General features: G+C 32.2%; 3 protein-coding genes across 3 annotated transcripts in view; 1 reads left to right on the top strand and 2 right to left on the bottom strand.

Moving 5' to 3' along the window:
• The first annotated feature begins 45 nt into the window (after positions 1-45).
• LOC101502008 (sec-independent protein translocase protein TATC, chloroplastic) lies at positions 46-3,787 on the top strand. The gene is made up of 4 exons (XM_004496953.4): positions 46-411; positions 1,586-1,902; positions 2,246-2,536; positions 3,354-3,787. The coding sequence occupies exons 1-4, from the start codon at positions 180-182 to the stop codon at positions 3,561-3,563; spliced, it is 1,050 nt and encodes a 349-aa protein (XP_004497010.1). The 5' UTR covers positions 46-179; the 3' UTR covers positions 3,564-3,787.
• A 744-nt stretch (positions 3,788-4,531) lies between these two features.
• Positions 4,532-7,788, bottom strand: LOC101501684 (uncharacterized). The gene is made up of 3 exons (XM_004496952.3): positions 7,516-7,788; positions 6,853-7,062; positions 4,532-5,458 (listed from the first exon to the last, which is right to left on the bottom strand). Exons 1-3 carry the CDS (start codon positions 7,694-7,696, stop codon positions 4,752-4,754), a joined length of 1,098 nt encoding a protein of 365 aa, XP_004497009.1. The 5' UTR covers positions 7,697-7,788; the 3' UTR covers positions 4,532-4,751.
• A 2,009-nt stretch (positions 7,789-9,797) lies between these two features.
• The window catches only part of LOC101501367 (protein DETOXIFICATION 14-like), a 3,369-nt gene continuing 1,408 nt past the window's right edge, over positions 9,798-11,758 (bottom strand). Inside the window, exons 3-8 of the mRNA XM_004496951.4 lie at positions 11,746-11,758; positions 11,446-11,532; positions 11,227-11,283; positions 10,890-11,128; positions 10,597-10,802; positions 9,798-10,082 (exon numbers count right to left, since the gene is read on the bottom strand). Of these exons, the coding sequence (XP_004497008.1) occupies positions 10,020-10,082; positions 10,597-10,802; positions 10,890-11,128; positions 11,227-11,283; positions 11,446-11,532; positions 11,746-11,758 (665 nt within the window). The 3' untranslated portion in view covers positions 9,798-10,019. The remainder of the gene's footprint in view (positions 10,083-10,596; positions 10,803-10,889; positions 11,129-11,226; positions 11,284-11,445; positions 11,533-11,745) is intronic.

Raw genomic sequence — 11,758 nt, 5'->3', positions numbered from 1 at the left:
ACAATCTCCGTGTTGTTTTTTAAAAAAAAAAAAAAAAAAAAAGAAGAAGCAGAGAGTTAGAAGTTAAGTGGAAATATCAAGGAGCGAGGCGAGAGAACATAGCACGCAAACAATATCGTATCTAACGAGAGCCAACCGTTCGACGGTAAAAAAACATAAACGGCATACGTGGCCGAGGTATGGGGTTGGGAACCACCACCACTGTTCCTATGAACATTCTTCCTCAATTCGGATTGCTCCGAAGCCACTTAACCTCTATTCGGTTAAACAACTCCTGTGGGTTCAGCTTCCCTCTCTCTCGTAGGAGGAATAACAAGAGTTTTTCTAAATTCCTTTGTTTCGCCGTTGATGACGAACTCAACCTCAGTACCACTGCAACTACACTTGGCTCTGCCGTTGAAGAAAGACCCAGTAAGTTACCCACTTTCCTCAATTCAATAACTTTTATTTTTACCGCTCATATTTAGCCTCTGCTCAAAACTTTGCTCATAAACCCACTCATAACCGATAGCGGATAAAGTAATAGATTTAATTTAAAGTTTTTTTTATTAAATTAACGTTCGAACTCATTCATAAATATAATATCACATATAAAGATATTTTTAATTAATATTTAAATTTTTGTCATACAAATGATAAAAAGTTGCGGGGACATTTGATATCAAACCCCTCAACATCGCGCTTCTCTGCATCTTGTGTGTGAGTTTTGCAACTAGATTTTCTAGAACCAAAAACAAAATTTAAAAACTTCAATTAAGATTTAAAAATGAAAGAAAAAATTATTTGGTATAAGGCGGAATTGATCCAGAATTTTCAACTAGTGAGGGCAAGCAAGGGTTGTATCCGACAAATAATTATAAAAGAATACATCAATCCATAAGCCATAAAATAAAGAAACCATTTTCATTATGTAAAAAATATATATTACGAAAACTATAACAATGTATATAAACATGGTTTTTTTCATTTGTAATACTATCAACGATATTTTTAATACTATCTAAAATATTCTTTGTATATGATCAAGTAGTCATTAAAATATTCTTCTCTAATACAGTCAGTTTTGTATTTGATGCTTCCAAAATTTATAGGAGATAAACTCTTTTCATGGTCTAAATTTCTATTCAGCAGAATACTATTTTAAGTGGGGAAAAAAGCTAAAATATCCACCGACACAATAAGTTCAAATTCATATCTCGCTATAAGTTCAAACATTGCTTGAAGTAGCATCTCAAAAAACACTATTTGGTAGTGAGAAAACGCTATAAGATCGTGAGAGAAGGATCGTTATCAAAAAGATCTACTTTGACCATACAAGCTTATACGATATAAGCTAGTGATTTGGTCATGTCAAACAAAACATTAGTTAATGGTTATGTCTGCAAAAGTTTTTGAATAAGCTTATACGCTATAAGCTAGCTAATAGCGATGCTATATGTATAAGCTAGTGGTTGGACCGCCAAACAGAGCCTTAATTAATGATAATGTCTGAAAAAGTTTTAGAATGAGCTTATAAGCTAGCGGTTATTATGTCTACAAATTTTTAGAAAATAAATACTGAATTAACTTTTTATTGTTTTGTTAGAAAATAAAGACATGGTTGGTGGTATTAGTGAAGAAGCATTGGAAAATTTTAAGGAAGATGGGGAAAGAAGTGCTATCTATGATTTTCTTTATCCTAGTAAAGAGCTACTTCCTGATGATAAAGAGATGACCATCTATGATCACCTTGAAGAGCTGAGACAGAGAATCTTTGTATCAGTTATTGGAGTTGGAGGAAGCATTTTGGGATGCTTTGCATTTTCAAAAGATTTGGTAATGATTCTCGAAGCTCCTGTTAAATCAGAGGGTGTCAGATTTCTTCAGCTAGCTCCTGGTGAATTTTTCTTCACCACATTAAAGGTGACATTTTTTCTCAATATATATTTATAGTGGTTTTTGTTTCCTTCCCTATCTAGTTTGTTGTAAATGTGATATTCAATTTCTTGGTATGCATTTCATATCAAATTAAAAGGTCTTATGCTGTTGGCTTTTGCTTTATCAGAATACAAACAACTCTTAGTTCTTATGACATGATTAGTTGTGAGAGAAAAATATGTTACCACCAACTTCTAGGCAACACTATGTGATATTGTGTTCTGTATTAACCATTCTGCATGCCCATCTAAATCGCGATCAAACTATTATCATAAGATTTAAGAAGCTACCTTTGTTGAATTAATGTTGTTGTAATTTTGTGGTGCAGGTGTCTGGATACTGTGGCCTCCTCTTGGGAAGTCCCATCATTCTTTATGAAATCATAGCCTTTGTAATTCCAGGTCTAACGAAAGATGAAAGAAAGTTTCTAGGGCCAATTGTTTTAGGCTCATCAGTTCTTTTCTATGCCGGAATAACCTTCTCCTACTTAGTTTTGGTGCCTGCGGCATTAAATTTCTTTGTCAATTATGCTGAAGGGGCTGTTGAATCGTTGTGGTCCATTGATCAATACTTTGAGTTTGTTCTGGTTCTTATGTTCAGTACAGGATTGTCTTTCCAGGTAATTTCTTCTTCCTGTTTTGTACTTCTTTTCTGTTAAGAATTTCACATTGAATGAGAGTGATTACAAGTGGGAGACAACCCTCACTTTATAGCCGGTTTTGTAGTGTTGAGTTAGGGTCAACCAAATTCTAAGATGGTATAAGATGTCCAGTCCTAGACATGAGGGGTATGTAAAGAGTCTCACACTATTGATGATATATGTCTAAAAACGTGTTTATGAGAGGTATTCCTCGCTTTACAAGTTGGTTTTGTATAGTTGAGCTAACTCAACCAAAATCTAAGATTTTTTAAGATACTTGCCACACAGCCATTGACAGCCCAATGGCATGTCCTCTGCTCCTAAAAATATGTACATTACTATATACAGAAAAGAGAAAATGACTACATTTCTATGTATGCCTGTATAAGGTCAATTTGGATCTATGAATGGATATTTCAATATGCCTCATTTCGAAAAAGGCATCCTATTGCTATTGAGTTGAAAGGCTCATAAGATAGTTTTGATGTTTATAATCAATCATTTTGATAGGGACTTCGGTTTAACGGGGTGCCTCAGTCCCTTATCAAGTAGTATAAGTTGTTCAGTGAAATACTTAAATAGCTTGGTTCTTTTTGACAGTCACCGCTAAGCGACATTTTCTCCGTTCCCCAAATGATTGGGTGCTTATCAAATTAATTTGGAGTTTGGATTATAGTTTTGCATATATGCTTAAAGTGGTGCTTGAGAAAACAAGAAATACTAAATTTGTAATTTTGTAGTGTATTTTTCTTTTCTTCCAAAGTTTGGCAGTAATGTAATCTAACTCATATTGTAGGTACCTGTTATACAATTTCTATTGGGACAACTTGGATTGGTATCTGGAGACCGAATGCTATCAGTTTGGAGGTATGTTGTGGTTGGCGCAGTAGTGGCAGCCGCTATAGTTACACCGTCCACCGATCCTCTCACTCAAGTTCTTCTAGCAGCACCCTTATTGGGTCTTTACTTAGGTGGTGCATGGATGGTTAAACTTGCTGGACGGTAACTTTGCCCCACAGATCACTAGAAAAGTTTCAGTCTAAGCAGATATTAATGTACATTCACACAGGAGTCTAGTGTATATTTTTACTCCTACCAGAGCATTACTCTTCCTGTATTCTAAGTGAGTTGAGTTAAACTTATAATTCTGTACCTAGTTATTCCTAAATTCCATCAGGCCTTGTCATTTGGAGGTATAGTCTTTAAAATTCGTACTTGCTGTTATATTTAGGATTTGGCTTCAGTTCTACATTTCGCAACACAACCTGTTAATTTAAAATCATGATTTCTTATTGCAATAAAAAAATAGTGTCATACCTTGGAAAAAACATATATTGAGGCTCAATCCACAGGTGCACATGAAAAAACATATATTGAGATATGTAAACCTCTTAAATGCAGTTACGTGGAGGTACCTTGGTTAGTAAAAAAGTCATATTACATACATAAGAAGTTTTTCAGGATGAATTACATCATCCCATGGTTAGATTAGGGTTGGAAATGAGTCGAATTGGACTCCACTTGATTTGTTAGGAATTTGAAATTTAACTTGAATTTGATATGGATATTTTATTTTAACACGAATTTGATTTGATTCAATTTGCAAACAACTCAGTTCAGCTCATTAATTCGAAAGTCAACTTTTCAAATCTTTGGCACTTTAAATTAGTAATTTAATTGTAGTTTTTAAATAAAATAATTGTCTAATATAAATTAGTTCTTTGAAAAAATTCTCATTTTTAACATAAAGTTAATTACCGTTATGCATCAAATAATTATATGTTCCTCGCCTAAATAAAATCAACAATTCAACACAATCTTACTACAAAAAATAGCTATCACAAACCATATGACTAGTTAAAAATAAAGTTATATTATTTAATCAACTCATAACAAATTATATAAAATTTAAATTCAGTTCATTTAGTTCATAAATCAAGTTCGACAATTAAATTATTGAATCGAGTCTCAAACTAAATTCAAGTTACTTTGATCTATTGCGATCACTCTTAGTAATAAATCTTAAATGAGACATTGCAGCAACGTTAATTTCAATTGTCGCTACTCTCGAGCATTTACAAGAAACAAAAGCATACTTGTATTTATGTAAACAAAATTATCAATCAAAAGGGTCATTTCAGAAATTCTACACAGTCAAATTCCTTGCACACAAAAATGGTACCAACAGAAGAGTCTACTTATCAGTTAACGTTATACTTTCAACCCTGGCTTCTACGTCAGCAGTACTAGAGTTACTTAGTTCAGACTCGAGCTCTCTCAGTGAGCTCCTCAAACCATTGCATGTCTCTAGAAATCCATCTGATGCACCTTGAATTCCACCTATTTCCGCCTGCATAACATCAATAGTGCTGTGGATTTTCTCCAATGCCGCCTCAATGGAAGAAATCTCTTGTGGGGGATAGAGGCAAGCTCCAATCTCATCAATCTGTTGGCCAAGTTCTTGACAAAGCTGCAACAATTTTTCAAGTGAATCTACAAAACTGCTGTTGTCATTTGGTTTTTCCATCTTAATCAAGCCTGTGATGGAGCGAATAAGTTCTTTCAGGACTGAAAGTGTGTCAGACACAACTGCAATGGCTCTTTCAGCCACTTTCATCTCTTCAGGTGATAGGTCGTTCCCTATATCACCGTCACTTGAATTATTATTGCATGGTTCAGACTCTGTTTCTGCACAACTATTGTCAACAGGATCATCACTAGAATCTGGCTTCAATTCTTTCATCTCGCGTAGAACGTCCTTTACTGAAACTGCGACCTTTGTCATTCTGCGCCCAATTGCTGTAATATTTGTTGTAGGAGTCTTTTTTAGCGCAGAACACGCTTCCCATACAGTACCTACCAGTTGCGGAACTGATTGTTTAAGCTCTTCGCGATGGGATCCTGTTAGTTTTTGTTAAAAGAGAATGAAAGGTTATCAACTGTTCGACAGAAAATTAAGAAATATTTTGATGTAGCGGCAGTCATATTATATTCTATGTGCATGGATTGGAGACTGATTATAAAGCATACTCATAATGGCATGCTGCACAAATTCCAATCAAATAATTCTTTTAATACCTTTTATAGTTAACCTCATCCAATGGCCATGATTAATTCAGATTTCTTCCTCTATGCATTTTTTTATACTATTTTTAAAATACATTCTCAAGTTCAACGCCATAACCAAACTAGAATAGTATTCTAGATATAAACAGATAATCTAAATCCCGAAAGGGAGAATGATAAGTATTGTGATATATCACAAGTTGTATCATAGGAGAAAATTGATGATAGACTCTAAATTTTTTTCATGAAATCTAGACATTCTAAAATTCCATATCTTAAATGATATGATTTAGAGAGAAATAGTTTACAGAAAGTTCCCTAAAGAAAAGGCTATAAAATCATTTGGTGAAAATGATAAAAACATAGTGTTATAAGAAGGATTCAAAAATACCTCTACCACCATTATGACCCATGCAGTATAAAACTAAATATTTAGGCTAGCGTCATATTTGACATCTCTCAACTACCAACATCACCTATACATATATATCATGAACAGGATACATGCTTGTTCCTCAACTCTCAATACCAGTCTTCCTCCTGACAGTGAAAGTGGATTGAACTAATGGTCTAGATAGAGATAAGCATGTTATCCTTTTATTGCTCTGCTCTCAAGTCTCTCTTCTCTATATTCAGAGTCCAGTGCCTAACTAAGTGATATCTTATTGATCTACACATGTTAATGTTTAGTTGCAGCCCTAACTAAAACATCACTTATGCAAGTTATGGTGGAGATATATAAAGTTTTAGTGTCAATAATCAATAGTTCAATAAACTGTTTAGCGATAGAGTATTTTTCCACTTTCCAGATCATAATATTAAAAAGGTCCATAACCAAAATGAGTATACATTCATTTTAGCCTCTAAATGTGTGCAGAGATGTCATTATAGTCCTTGATTTGTGAATGTGTCATTATAGTCCCTGAATGTATCAAAATTTCAAAAAAATCTATGAGTGTGTCTTCTGTTGGTAATTTCATAGATCAAATTGACAAACAAAAGATACACTCAATGACAAAACTAACCAACAAAATATACATTTGAAGATCAAACTGACTAGCAAAAGACACATTTAGGGTTTTACGTAATTTCGATACATCTATGGACTATAATGACACTGTCTAACATATTCAAGGACCACATGACTATTTACATTCAACAAAATAGTGTGTTTCTACATAGTGTACTTGAGAGAGAGAGAGAGAGAGAGAGAGAGAAAGAGAGTCTACCGTATAAAGAGACAGTTTCCTTCATCAACCTGAAGCTGGAATCAACAACATTATTGACAGATTCATGAATACTGGAAGACAAGGTAGGGCCTGCACCTACCATGCTGCCATGAGAAATCAAGAGGAAACCTTGTAGATTGTTGAAGTAGGATGTCATACTTTCCTCAACTGCTTTTGACTCCGGCTTCTCTCCGGTCCAAAGCATTCCAACTGCACAGAAAATAATTAAATATCGGGTTAGGGCCTCTTTTAGATTTTCTAGAGCTTATGGAAAGTGTAAACAGCTCACGACATGGGAATAAACTGTTTTCAACTTATTTCCATAAACTCTCGCATAACTTTTGACAACAGCTTATAACTTCTATGAATACAGTTTGACAACTTTATTTTATCTTATGTTATAATAAACACCTTTTTCATAGACAAATATTATTATGTTAGTCTCGTGTAACTCAATTCACGAGTTGGGACATAGAAATAACTTATATACAAGCAGTTATATGATAAAAACATTTATGCACTTAATTAAACTATTTATTCAACCATGTCTTAAGTACATAAACTCGTACCCTAAAACTAGATGAAGAGGCAAATTAAAGTTTATTTATGATGAAAAAAAGAGTAAAAAGAAAGAAAGCAGATAATAGGAGAAAGAGTATAAACCTGTGGTGGCTTGTTTGGAAACTTGTTCAGACATTTTAATGACGTCATCCCAGGTGACTTTGTTAGCGAAGGAAGAAGAAGAAGAAGGTGTTAAATCCAAAACTTGGAGGGTTTCGTGGATGGTGTTGAGGTGGGAAACTAAGATAAGGTTGAGGTCATTTTTCTCGGCTCTTGCTGCCATTTTTGCTGATCAACGGGGACGACGGCGGTCTGAACTTGTGCTGTCTTGGGTTTGGAACATTACCAGTATCGATATCGAACCTTTTTTTGTGCCTATTAATTAATTTTTGGCTTAATTGCAATTTTGATCCCTTATTTTAGCTGAATAGCGAAAGTAGTCATCCCATTTTGTTTCTCCTTAATTTTGGTCCCAAATAGAATTTTGGTACAAAATTTGATAAAATTTCAATTTTTAAAGTCCTACTACGCTATTTATGATCATATATTTCAGGTACAATTGTTGCAAACGAGAACTTGAGGTATGATGTTATTTAAATAAATGCAAAAAAAATTAAATTACATGAAGTTTTTGGACCAAAATTCTGCTTGGAGGACCAAAACTAGGGAGAAACAAAATGGAAGGACTACTTTCGCGATTCAGTTAAAATAGGGGGACCAAAACTGCAATTAAGCCTAATTTTTAAAAAGGTAAAAAGTGTATTTTCAACTATCTTATTTTATTTTGTGTTTATTTTAATTAATAATAAAAACTAGTAATTGTTTTAACAATTATTTTTAAAATATGAGTAGTGAATTATATTTTTTTTAAAAACATGAGCTACAATTTTTATTTATAAATAAATCCAAGTAATCATTAAAAAAAACAAAACAATGTCATCATTGATCCAAATAATATTAATAATTAAATATATAGGTAGAACAAAATGTCTCAATTTTAATAAATAGGGGACCAAAATTGTGAATTAATAATAGAGGAAGTAAAATTAAGTATCAGTTAAAATAAGAGGATTAAAATTGCGAAATTAAAAATAAGAGACCAAAATTGCAAAATTAAAAATAGAAAAATCAAAATTACGAATCAATTAAAATAAAAAGGCTAAAACTGTATTTAAACATAATTATATTTAGTAGTCTAAAATATGAATAAGTGTTAGCTACTTATATCATTTTATTTATTTTTATTTTAATCCTCCAATTTCTTAGAGGATAAATTGAAGTAACTGATAATTTAATAAAAATAAATAAAGTTTAATTAATAATTATTTCAAACAAATTTTGAAATTAAATACTCCCAAACAATTTTTCTTTAATATTATTATTATTAGTCAAACTAGCTACTTTTTATATTTATTATTATTATTATTATTATTATTATTATTATTATTATTATTATCTAATTATCATTTAATTTATTTATATATATATATATTTTAAATTAGACAAGTTCTCACGAGGGATAATTTTAAAAATAAAATTACTTTTTGGCTGTTTTGAGAAAATTAAATACAATTAATTACATTTTTTTTATATAAACTAACTATTTTTCTTAGCAAAGTAGTTTCATTAGACACCATAAACCAAATATTTACATATAAATGTTATATAACAAAATATATAATAAAATCAATTTTTTTCTTCATGTATCTTGCTTTTATAAGTTATATTAAAAACATATGAAAATAAAATAAAAACATTCTGTGAACATGTCATAAGTTTTATTAAACCATATGTGCTCAAATATGTTCAAACAAGTTATTCCAAATATAGCCAAGATCTATTATTAAATTTGTAATAATCATATTTATATATAATAATAGTTTATCGTTTTTACTGTTATAATTATGATTAAATTAAGAGAAGATAAAATTGTTAAATAAATTTTAATGGTTAGTAATTAGTTAAGAGGCGAGAAAATTGTTAGTGCTAGAAATTGAACCCTAAGCACCTTCAATATTACAATTCTTTCCATTGGACTGTACTTTCAGGACTAATGCAATAGGAATTTGAATTATGTTAACAACTAACTCATTTCAAAACACACTTTTTAATTGATTGAAATTTAAACAAACCTCTACTAAATTTATGTGGAACTTACATGATTTAATGTAATTCATTTGAATTTAAACCAATCAAAAAATATATTTAACGTCATTTATGGTCCTTTAGATCACATTGAAATTAGGGGTGACCACAAGTTACCCAATAAAAACTCTAATTTTTGGGTATGTGCCAAAAATGTCTCCAATAAAAAATTAGTATCGAGAAGGAAAAGAAAAAGCATTATACTTTCTCACCCATCTCATGTTAATCACTAATTGAAATTGAAGACGTGAATTCATCCATTTTCTTTTACTTCATAATAGTAATAACACTAACACTGTATAGCCTTGTCCAAAATTGAATTGGGGATAAAAAATATCATCAATTCTACAACTCTTTTCTCTGTGTGAAAACTTTTTCTACCTTATAGTAGCTGAAATTTGATCTTGTCTCCAACCAAATTAAGCTATAACTATCAGCTTAGAGGGATTTACTTCATTTGCTCAAGCTAATCTATCTTCTACTGCAAAACTTCCTTGAAATATCCTTTCTCGTGCCTTAATTGCCTGCAATCATAAACATTCAAGAAATTAGTATATTTCAATTAACATTTCAAAACTGTTCAGAATTTTAATATGATAGCATGGCCTAAGGTGCTAGTAGTTCTCTGAGTATGAAGATAGATATCTTCTGTAGTTTAACCTACTAAGTTAAATAATATTTAGTTTGACAAAACTTCCTGTTCTCAGAAGATATAATATTTTGAAATTTATATCTCCAAGGCATAGCTCAAATAGTTGAGTTTGGGACACAATAAAGAGTTTTCTTTTTTTTATGAGCATGAATCCAACTCAGTAGGTCCGATGAGATTTACAACAATCACACACACTGCGTACAAACCACTTGCATTGACCCCAGTAGTTCACTAGAAGGAGTTTGAGAAAGAGGTCTCCACTTCAAACCTTGACTACTAATATAGAACGTGATAGTGACTAACGTGTGCCTATAAGAAAACATTTTGGATTGTGCTAAATGTGTAGAGAGACGTAGAGCCAGAAAGACTTGGAAGTAAAATCAAACCTGTTTTTCCCAGTTTGTAAAACTTGTTATAAGGAATAACAAAAGTGCTTGACAGAAGGCACCAACAAGTATACCAATCCACAAGCCTTTTCCTCTCAACTCTAACCAAAAACCCAATATAACAGCAATTGGAATTCCAAAAACATAATAGGATCCAAGGTTCACATATGCTCCCAAGTTCTGCCAACCACATCCTCTAGCAATACCTATAATTGTAGACAAGTGTTATATTCCATGGCATGAAAATGAAGGATTGTGCATTGAAAATTAGAGAAAATAATTGAAGAGCTAACCTGAAAGGGTACCGTGTAAACTATCGATTATAACAGATAGACTTATCAGAGGAACCATTTCTGTGACATAATCCACGACGTCTTGCTCATCACTAAATATATAACCTAAAACCCGTCGAGAGGCGAAAATGGTTGAACTCACCAAAACAGCCTCAGAAACTGCAATAGTCATAGCAGCATAAACTGACAATCGCGCTGCTTGTGAACATCCAGCTCCTAATGCATTTGAAACTTTAGTGCTGAACAACACAACCAAAAGAAAAACCAATCAGAAACAAAGAAATAGCTTCACTGTTATGCACAAATTGATGAGGTTGTGACTGATGTGAATCAAAACCTTGCTGCTGAGCCAGTTGCTTCTGGTATTGTATAGATTGTTGAGATGATTGATAAACTGGTAAGAAAAAAATGTAACATTTAAACAATTGATTAGCACCACTTATATATGAATGAAAATCAATATTTGACTATGAGTAACAATTTCAATAAAAAATTTAAACCACAAAGTATATTAAGTAATTCATGTATGAAATACTAAGAAAAGTTGTAATTATACCATATGGATAAGACCGAAGTTTCAAGCTGTGGATTTGGTAGAAAACCCGAAAGTAAGATTAGGAGCTCAAACGACCACCACTCAAGGCTACAATGATCAAAATTCAAATATGTAAGAAACAAATCATGGATGAAAATCAACAAGGAAAAAACACAAAATTAGTTTGCATCCTGGCTGACACAATTCTTGATCAAACTTTGTTTACTTCTCGGCTGAACTTTGGATTAACAAGACACTTTCCCTTGAGAATTGGAGGGTTAGGACAAATAAAAAAGATGTAAGAGGAGGGAGGAAACTCACCAAACCATTCCTG

This window comes from Cicer arietinum, chromosome 4 (genome assembly GCF_000331145.2).
Source record: "Cicer arietinum cultivar CDC Frontier isolate Library 1 chromosome 4, Cicar.CDCFrontier_v2.0, whole genome shotgun sequence".
In the NCBI taxonomy this organism is placed as follows: domain Eukaryota; kingdom Viridiplantae; phylum Streptophyta; class Magnoliopsida; order Fabales; family Fabaceae; genus Cicer; species Cicer arietinum.
The sequence above is the reverse complement of the archived record's forward strand: the minus strand, read 5'-3'. Positions and strand labels throughout refer to the sequence as shown.

Excerpts from the sequence above, each read along its gene's own strand:
- LOC101501684 (XM_004496952.3), bottom strand. The coding sequence starts at position 7,696 with ATGGCAGCAAGAGCCGAGAAAAATGACCTCAACCTTATCTTAGTTTCC. Across the intron at positions 7,063-7,515 it reads TTCCAAACAAGCCACCACAG|TTGGAATGCTTTGGACCGGA; the intron begins GTTTATACTCTT and ends TTTTCTGTGCAG. Across the intron at positions 5,459-6,852 it reads GGAAACTGTCTCTTTATACG|GATCCCATCGCGAAGAGCTT; the intron begins GTAGACTCTCTT and ends AAAAACTAACAG.
- LOC101502008 (XM_004496953.4), top strand. The coding sequence starts at position 180 with ATGGGGTTGGGAACCACCACCACTGTTCCTATGAACATTCTTCCTCAA. Across the intron at positions 412-1,585 it reads TGCCGTTGAAGAAAGACCCA|AAAATAAAGACATGGTTGGT; the intron begins GTAAGTTACCCA and ends TTGTTTTGTTAG. Across the intron at positions 1,903-2,245 it reads TTTTCTTCACCACATTAAAG|GTGTCTGGATACTGTGGCCT; the intron begins GTGACATTTTTT and ends TTTGTGGTGCAG.